Source organism: Micromesistius poutassou, assembly GCF_964030765.1.
Source record: "Micromesistius poutassou genome assembly, contig: SCAFFOLD_1180, whole genome shotgun sequence".
Lineage (NCBI taxonomy): Eukaryota > Metazoa > Chordata > Actinopteri > Gadiformes > Gadidae > Micromesistius > Micromesistius poutassou.
Genome location: NW_028178592.1, coordinates 6,681 through 16,500, shown reverse-complemented (window position 1 = coordinate 16,500; position 9,820 = coordinate 6,681). Strand labels below are relative to the sequence as shown.

The 9,820-nt window shown below is 56.3% G+C and overlaps 1 protein-coding gene and 1 non-coding gene across 2 annotated transcripts; both read right to left on the bottom strand.

The window, feature by feature from the left end:
- Positions 1-199: 199 nt before the first annotated feature.
- LOC311373543 (transcription factor HIVEP2-like) lies at positions 200-9,551 on the bottom strand (the record flags this gene model as incomplete). The annotated part of the gene is given in 8 exon segments (XM_084490288.1): positions 200-1,003; positions 1,005-2,076; positions 2,580-2,658; positions 4,306-4,474; positions 5,060-5,332; positions 5,843-7,755; positions 8,030-9,338; positions 9,468-9,551. Coding segments are annotated over 7 exon segments (5,244 nt in total), but the record flags the coding sequence as incomplete, so codon positions are not given.
- LOC311373544 (small nucleolar RNA SNORD79) lies at positions 4,769-4,840 on the bottom strand. The gene has a single exon (XR_014642306.1). It is a non-coding gene; the product is annotated as a small nucleolar RNA SNORD79 (small nucleolar RNA).
- Positions 9,552-9,820: the final 269 nt, after the last annotated feature.

Genomic DNA, 9,820 nt, shown 5'->3' with positions numbered 1-9,820 from the left:
TCCAACGCAACCTTCCGAAGAGTACAAGCTAATCGAATGCGCCGTTCCAGCGTCGGACGGGCGTCGTCGGCGGGGGGGGGAGGGGGGGGATGGGGGGGGATGGGGGGGACGCGTAGAGTGCCGCGCCGTGCCGTACCGGCGGGGGGGGCGGGGGGGGATGGGGGGGGCGCGTAGAGCGCCGCGCCGCACCGCGCCGTACCTGGTCGAAGCGCAGCCTCCAGGACACGGAGGACACCAGCTTGCCCGTGCTGGGCGGGCCCATGGCGGCCGTGCTGTAGGTCTCGGCGCCGCCGCCGCGGCGCTGGCCGGAGCGCAACAGGGCCAGCGCCGCCTTGGTGCTGAGGCCCAGCGGGTTGGGGTTGTAGGCGCTCACGCACCACGAGGCGTACGCCGAGCCGCGCGGCGACTCCGCCTCGCCGCTGCTGGGCTTGGTGTAGTTGAGGAAGCACCAGCTGACGGCGGTGGCCGTGCGCAGGCCGGGGAACTGGAAGAGCTGCTGCTGGGCGTCGCTGGCGAGGGCCAGCGAGGGCGAGCGGGCCGCCCGCCGTGCCAGCGGGAGGCGCTCGTCGGCGGTGCCGGCGGGCGGCGGCGGCGGCGGCGGCGCGGTGGGCGCGGTCGCCGCCGCCGGCGCGTCGTCCCCCTCGTCGTTGGACAGCGAGGCCATGGACTGGGGGCTGCCGCAGCGCTCGGGGCTGGAGGAGACGGGGTCCACGTCCAGGGCCTCGGGGGAGTCGCGGCCGCCCGGCGGCGCGGGGCCCGGTGCGGCGGCGGCGGCGGCGGTGGCGTCGGTGACGATCTGCAGCGGCGGCGTGAAGCTCTCGGCGGGGGGGATGTCGGGGAGCTGGGGCGCCGAGGAGCGCACCGGCACGGAGATCTTGGCGGGCCGAGGGGACGAGGCGGTCATCCTCTCCGGCGGCTCGTCCGAGGAGCCCTCGCTCTTCAGCCGCGGCGGCGGCGGCGGCGGGGGGGCTGGGTTGGGGGGCTGCCGCGGCGGGGCCCCCCCCGGCGCCGCTCAGCTCCACGGCGCTCATGTCGCGGACGATCTGGCCGTACATGCGCTCCTCCTTCACGCGCTTCTGCTGCTTGGTCTGGAAGAAGAAGAGCTCCGAGGAGCCGGTGGGGGACAGCATGCGCTTGCTGCCGCCGCCGCCGCCGCCGCCCGTCCCGGCGCCCGACGCGTCCGCCGTGGACACGGTGCCCGTCGTCAGCGACAGCGTGACGCCCGCGGCGAGCCGGTTCCCCGGCGACGCCTCGCAGGAGGAGGAGGAGGAGGAGGAGGAGGAGAGCGGGTGTTGCCGCAGCAACGCGGCCGCCGCGCCCGCCGCGTCCGTCTGACCCAGGAAGTGCAGCAGGTTGAAGCCCGGCCCGCCGATCCCCCCGGAGATCCCACCCGTCGCCTGGGCGACGGTGACGGCGACGCCCACGCCGCCGCCGGTGGTGGCGCCGCCGCCTCCTAACCTGATTAGCCCCGGTCCTCCTCCCCCCCAGCTGTGATTGGTCAGCAGCTGGCTGACGCTGGTGTAGGTCACGCTGCCGTACGACGGCACGTGGGTGTGGACGCGCACCGGCACCAGCACGCCCTGCGCCGCCGCCTGGCAACCCGCCAGCGACTGCGTGGCGAAGACCGGCTGGAGCTGCTGGAGCAGGGTGGGACCAGAGGAGGAGGAGGAGGAGGTGGAGGTGGAGGTAGAGGAGGTGGAGGAGGAGGAGGTGGGGCTGTACGAGGAGCTGGAGAGCTTTGGGGACAGCGAGCGGAACAGCTGCTGCTGTTGTTGTTGTTGTTGTTGTTGTTGTTGTTGTTGCGTGGGATTGTGCGAGGACGCCCGCGACGCTGCGTAAACATGGGAGGGGTTGCAGCCGTCCGATTGGCCGTCGGCCGGGGCCCGGCTGTGGAGGTTGGGATACTGCTGTGGCGTCTGGAAGCCGTGGTGCAGCCGGGACCGCGGGGCGGCGGAACCCTCCGGGCCCCAGAAGGGCGGCGCCGAGGGCTGGTGGGCCTGGTAGGGCGCGACCTCTTGACCTTGGGGCTCTGAGTCCATGGAGGAGCCCTGCTTCTGCAGCCGGTGGTGGGAGGACCTGTGACGTCAGAGGGGGAGGGGGGGGGAGGGGGTGAGTCCTGACGTGACGTCATCGCTCCGTCATCAGTGAGGTAAAACAGAACTGTCACTGAATGACCTTTCAATAGAAACTTTATTAACACTACAGCACCAACTTCTAGCAGCCGAGGTAGAAGAACAGTGTGAAGTTTGTGATTCAGTCTGAGCCAATTTCAAATAACATTCTGTGCTAAAAATATATGGTATAGTAGCTAAACAGGAAATGAGTTATGACAAATAGTGGAAGGTGGCGAGAGGATGAAATGAGAGCAGCTTGCATAACAGCTTTGGTAGAAGAGAAGTAGGGGAGGACGATTGATTTATTTTCACGATAACACATTGAGAGCCAATTTTCTGTCTTTTGAGAATTGCCACAAAAATAAAAAAGTAACATTGTTGGGAAAGCAGGAAATGGTAGGAATCAAGGCTGCAGCAACCGACACCTTTGAACAAAGAGCACCCACAGAGCTATCAAAGGCTCACCTCTGATTGGTTGGGCCGTCCTGAAGGCTGTCCTCACTGATGCTCTTCTGCAGGAGGTGCTGATGGAGAGAGGCCAGGCCTGCAACACAACACAACCACTATTAACAGGATACCATATGATATAGAGCAACACAACCACTATTAACATGATACCACATGATATAGAGCGACACAACCACTATTAACAAGATACCATATGATATAGAGCAACACAACCACTATTAACATACCACATGATATAGAGCAACACAACCACTATTAACATGATACCATATGATATAGAGCGACACAACCACTATTAACAAGATACCATATGATATAGAGCAACACAACCACTATTAACATGATACCATATGATATAGAGCAACACAACCACTATTAACATGATACCATATGATATAGAGCAACACAACCACTATTAACATGATACCATATGATACAGAGCAACACAACCACTATTAACATGATACCATATGATATAGAGCTCCACAACCACTATTAACAAGATACCATGATATAGAGCAACACAACCACTATTAACAAGATACCATATGATATAGAGCTCCACAACCACTATTAACAAGATACCATATGATATAGAGCAACACAACCACTATTAACAAGATACCATGATATAGAGCGACACAACCACTATTAACAAGATACCACATGATATAGAGCAACACAACCACTATTAACAAGATACCATATGATATAGAGTAACACAACCACTATTAACATACCACATGATATAGAGCAACACAACCACTATTAACATGATACCATATGATATAGAGCGACACAACCACTATTAACAAGATAACACATGATATAGAGCAACACAACCACTATTAACAAGATACCACATGATATAGAGCAAGACAACCACTATTAACAAGATACCATATGATATAGAGCTACACAACCACTATTAACAAGATACCACATGATATAGAGCAACACAACCACTATTAACATGATACCACATGATATAGAGCAACACAACCACTATTAACAAGATACCACATGATATAGAGCAACACAACCACTATTAACAAGATACCATGATATAGAGCAACACAACCACTATTAACAAGATACCATGATATAGAGCAACACAACCACTATTAAAAAGATACCATATGATATAGAGCGACACAACAACTATTAACATGATACCATATGATATAGAGCGACACAACCACTATTAAAAAGATACCATATGATATAGAGCAACACAACCACTATTAACATGATACCATATGATATAGAGCGACACAACCACTATTAAAAAGATACCATATGATATAGAGCAACACAACCACTATTAACATGATACCATATGATATAGAGTGACACAACAAATACCACTATTAACAAGATACCATATGATATAGAGCGACACAACCACTATTAACAAGATACCATATGATATAGAGCGACACAACCACTATTAACAAGATACCATATGATATAGAGCGACACAACCACTATTAACACGATACCATATGATATAGAGCGACACAACAACTATTAACATGAAACCATATAATGTATAATATAGAGCTACACAATAACTATTAACAGCATACCATATAATGTGTAATACAGAGCAACACAACAAAAACCACTATTAACAAGATAGCACATCATGCATCAAACAGAGCAGTTCAAGACGGGTACAAGACAGAAGAACACAACCATCACACAGACAGGCTCCTCTCACCACCACTCCCCAGTGTGGCCCTCTTGATTTTGTTGGCCAGCTCTGTGCCGGTCTGGCCCGGTCCTCCCTGACCGGGCCAGGACCCGTGGTCGGACGAGTCCGCTCTGCCCGAGGACTCCCCCGGCCCGGGCTCCGGTGGGCCGGCCTCTGGGTACACGCTGAGTGATGCCTGTCAATCACAAAAACAAATGAGCGCATGAATGAGTGAAGTAGCTCACCAACAAACAAACTCACTCACTGTGTTGCTATTTAATTTACTTGGGGATTTGATGAAATTCATTTAAAGAACGTGTTTCAATTTTGAGATGTAATCAAAAAAAATTATGTCTGTAGAAAAACCGATAACAGCCTTAACGAGCTAGCTGTAGCTAGCAATTGTGTAGCTTATAGCATAGCATTTACATTTAGCAGACGCTCAGAAGAAGAGAAACAATATATCGCTGTCGGCAGCACTATTGGATGGCACTACATCAGAAACAAAGTATCTCTCATGTGTTTCCAGAGAGATTCCCACTGTTTTTCATCACTTGTAGCTTGTATCAACCACTACAAAATAAAAGCACAGTTACAATCCACATTACGGAACTCTCCTGTACTGAACAGCTGTGGTTATACAGTTTACACCGGTTCATCTTTAAAAAATGATATCCTTCCATCACACTTTGTTGTGACATGGATCCCCCTGGGTCTGAAATAAAGAATTATATATTTTGCCAAACTTTATAAAATGTAAAAAAATAAAAGTTCCCGCCACCTGTCTGACGAGATAGCCTCGCCGCCTCTCCTTCATGGCGGACGCGCTGCTGTACATCTCCCCCTGCCTGGACCCCGGCGACAGACTCCCGTAGTCGAAGGACTTGCTGCGCATTTCCGGGAACTCCGTGGCGAGGGCACAGGGCGCCTGCTCCGACGAGGACCGCCTCATCTCCCTCTGCTGGTGGTGGCTGGAGTGACCGCTGCCCGGGACCGTCAGGAACTCCGACTGCTTGCTAGCTGTACCCGTACCGCAGCAGCTCGAAGCGTCCTCCTGCTCGGACAGGTAAACCGGGCTTAGTACGGTAAATGCACATTAGGACACATTAGGATTATCCAAATGTAAATCTTTATTTTGAACCGCACCGTAGTGTATTCATGAAGTATCCTTAATTAAGATCGTATTTCAGGGCAAACCTGATGCAAATAGGAAGTGTATAACCAAGGAAAGATAAGATCAAGATCAAGATCAAGTTGTTTTTTTTTCTGCCTCACGGAAGATAACACTTTGGCCCCGTCCCAATACCTCCCCTAACCCTAGACTTTGCTTCGTTCTCGTGTAGGGGCAGGGTGTCCCATTACTGTAGGGAGCTAAGGGGGAGTGCTATTTTGCCCTCATAATCAACCCTCAAAACGTAGTGAGGTCCGACGCAGGCTTAAAACGAAGTGGAAGATCTACTATTGAGGGCACTCCAAACCAAGTGGAGGTTTTAAGGGGGGAGAAATGGGACAGGGCCTAAATCTCTAGGACTGACGTGCTGCAACAACGTCCTGGCGAGACTACCTGCTTTGTCGGTGACCCAGACTTGAGGTTCTCCTCCCGCTCGAAGGACATGGAGAAGGAGGAGTAGTAGGAGAGGTTGCTCTCCTGGCTGGGGCTGCGGGAGAGGCTGGTGCAGGTGGACTCAAAGCTGGACTCCCCCGACGAGTGATCCAGGTCCGCCAGGCGCAGCCGCTTCTTCTTCGGCGGCAGCTTCTCCGAGGGCATCTGGGACAGCGTGTCGCTCCTCTGCGGCAGCTGGAACTCCTCCACCACGTGCGGCAGCTGCTGCTGCTGCTGCTGCTGCTGCTTCTCCTGCCTCTCGGGCTCGCTGGCCAGCGACGCCTCCGCCTCCTTCTCGGGCTTGTCCGGCTCCTCCGTCACCCTGATCTCGGGGACCTGGATGTTGGGCTGCCGCACCAGCTTGTGGGGGATGTGGTAGGGCTGTCCCGGAGAGGCCGTGGCGCTCGGCGACGAGGAGACGGAGGCGAGGTCGCTGTCGCTCAGCAGCTGCTGCTCCATGCTCTCCGTCCGCTGCATGGCGGACTCGGGGCTCAGGGCGTCCTCGAAGATGTCGGGGTCCGACTGCTCAGAGTACTGGCTGCACAGGGCCTTGTCCGCCGGGTGGTAGGCCAGCTGGTCGAAGGACTCAGACTTCTCGAAGGAGTTGGGTCGGCTCAGGGAGTTGGTGTGCTGGATGACTGATATGACGTTGCCCACCGCCTTCCTGCCCTCCAAGTCGGGGAGAAGCACCATGTCGTCGGAGCCCATGCTGGCACAGGTGTCAAAGCTGTCCGACTGACTGTGAGCGCTGTACAGCGAGCCCTTCCCTGTCGGGGTGCCCCTGGATCCGTCCAGGCTGCCGTGTTTGGAGTCATAGTCGCCGATCATCTCCACAGAGCCACTGCAACTGCTGTCGCACTGGCCGGGGCTGTCCTCCTCGTCGCCGACGCTCTTCTGCTTCCGCCTCTTCCTCGTGGCGATCTCCGCCATCCCGACTTTCGTCCCGTAGGGGCTGTAGGCGATGTGCTCCGGGAGGCCCGGGCTGCGCTCCCCCATCTTGGAGCCCATTGCGATGAGCACATTCTTGGGCACGTGGCCGTACACCTCGGCCTCTACGGCGTGGGCCTCGTGGTGGGTGAGCTCGAAGGCCGCCTGCCTCTGGAGTCGGCGCAGGCTGGCCGGGTAGAACACGTCGTCGGACGTCATCATCTCGTCGAAGGACTGGCTGCCTTGGATGCGGCTCGGCACGCTGAGGTTGGTCGGGGAGGACGTCGGCATGGAGTTGCTCCGGGTAAGGGTCGCCGAGTCGGTGGGAGGTTCCAGCAGCCCCGTGCTGCTCTGGCAGGGGCCCGTCGCATACTGCTTGGGATCTCCAGAGATCCCCCCGTCCCCCTTGTAAAAGCCCTCCGCTATCCTCCCCATCTCCAGAATGGCACCAGACTTCTTTAGGCACGCCTGACTACCGGGATCCGCCTGAGCCATCCCACTGGCCATGGACTGTCCGGATCGAGAGGTGGGCCCGTGGTGAGTCCGTCCAAAGATGATCTCCTCGTATGACTTGCTGTTGGTGTTGGGCGGGCTGATCTGCTGCTCCGCGCTCTCCGAGCGGGAGAAGTAGCCGGAGTCCGTGCTGCCCTTGCTGTGGGGGCTGAGGAGGTTCTGGGTCTGGGACTGGGTGGAGTCCGGCTCCTGGCCTTGCTTCAGCCTCAAGGCCAGCCGCTGTTTGATGGTCGGAGAGTCCTCCGCGGGGTTCCCGAGGGCCTCGGCCTGGGAGCCCGGCATGTGGTGCGGTGGACCCTTCATGTCGGGGAAGGAAGGGCACTCCATCGCCGGAGAGGGGACCCCTCCTGGCTTGGGGACGATCAGGATGGGCACCTTCATGGAGCCCATGGACATCTGCTCCGCTGAATCAGCATAGGCAGGTTCCACCCCACCTGGGCGTAGAGGAGGAGACCATGTGGGGCGAATCAGAGAAGGAAGAAAGTAGACGATCACAACAAAGGGAAGAAGAAATACACCTTTTTTTACTTTCTTTTTTTTTACTTTCTTCCAATTAAGCAATTAAAAACAAAAGGCTTTTTCGCTTTAAACCACAACTTTCTGTTTGTTGTTTTGAATTCATACAACTAGATTTATCTGAAAGTAACGAGCCGAACACAAATTGAAAGGCCATTAATTATTGAGCTTCTTTAAAAAAAAACTAATCACCTGCTCTTTTGTCAGCTACGAAGGAGATCTGTGGCCCGGGGGTCTCCTTCTCCATCAGCATCGTGGAGCCCTCCAGTCCTTCCTCGTCCGTGTCCGTGCTCTGCTCGCCGTCCGACTGGACGTCGCCGGCCAGGTCCAGATCCCCCCCGCGGCCCACCAGACCCATCTCCGAGAACGGCACCAGGCCAGCCTTGATGGCGTGCGCGTGGGACTTGCGGTGCTTGTAAAGGTTGCTCTTGGTTTTGAAGGAGAACCCGCAGGGCACACAGGGGTAGGGTCTCTCCCCCGTGTGCGAGCGGATGTGCTTCTTCAACACGCTGGGCTTGGCGCAGGCTCGGCCGCAGTAGTGGCAGATGTACTTACCGGGCTTCTTGGGCTTCTGGTCCTTTTTGCCGTAGCCCTCGTCGCCGGGGTCCAGGCTTGACTGGGAATACTGTCCGAAGGAACTGGGCAAACTGGGGGATTTCTGCCGAGGAAACCTCCCTCCCGCTGCCCTGTGCGGGTGGCCCAGGTTCCCCGCGGGGTAATGTTCGTCCGAGGGCAGCTGACCGGCGAAGGGCCAAGCGTGGGGCTCCAGGCCCGGCTGGGGTTTGGCCCCCGAGTGGAAGCGCTCCGTCTGGGGGTGCTGCGGGTACGGCTGGTAGGCGAAGCCCCGGGGGAACCCCTGAGGGAACGGACCCTGGGGCTCCCGCGACGGTTGGAGCAGTTTCCCCGGGACGCCGGGCGACGGGTACTTCTGCTGGGTCCCGGAGGCTGTGCCCGGGCCCTCGTCGCAGGGCTGGCCCTCGCGGGAAGAGTTCCGCGACGCGTCGGGGCTGGAGAACGTGCTCCTTTTGGAGGAGGCGGTGGGCTCCGACGCCCAGCCCCTCTGTAAGGGAGCCTTCTCCTTTTTTATGCATTTCTGTCCGCCAACAGGTGATTCGTGAGACTCCATTTCCCCTGACGGTTGGACCGGCGGTGGAGGGTGGGGTCGGTGGAGCGGGTGAGCGGGGGAGATGTGGCGGGAAGGGTGGAAATTATGGGATTTGAAAAGGCAGTGGGGCTGCCACGCTTGACAGCGTGTGGCTTACAGTGGCGACCCGCTGATCTCAGAAAAACAGTATGTGTCGAGCCATGACTGCCGCGCGGCGGACGGCTAATCCAGGATTGAATCGGGAAGTTGAAATCGGAGACAAGGGGGGCGGGGCTCGGGAAAAAAGCATCAGAACAGTTTTTTCCTGTGGGCCATTTTGTAAACACGATGGGATTGCGGGGTTGTTGCTCTCCGTCCAGTTCATCCAGGGGCTGAAGAGTCCTCGAGAAGACCAGACTGGCAGGAGAACAAAGAAAAATCATTAATGAACGAATCAATGAATGAGTTGGTTTAACAACGCACGACGACGGTCATCCTTATGATTGGAGATCATCACGGTTGAAGACCTGAGCCAAACGAGCTTACCGTCAAAGGCTCAATCCTCTTCAGTAAAAAGTGCTTGCAGATGTTCCTCTCGAAGCGTCCACTGGCCTCTGGTTGTGGATCCTGCAGCGCGACAGAGACACAGGACGTTACGACATGGAGCGCTGCGCGTCAAATGCACTCGTGTGTGACGTTAACGTGGCTGCGAGGGCCCCTCTCCGCACAGAGCGACACCTGCCTCTCGGAGAACAAATCAAGTGCAAATCAAGTGCGTGCCGAACAGAAAACACTCAAGCGAGCGAGTGACTTGCAAGTCACTCGCTCGGTGCGACTCACGAGGCCTGTGTGGAACTCGCTCATCACAGAACAGGAACCACCTCCCTCAGACTAACACT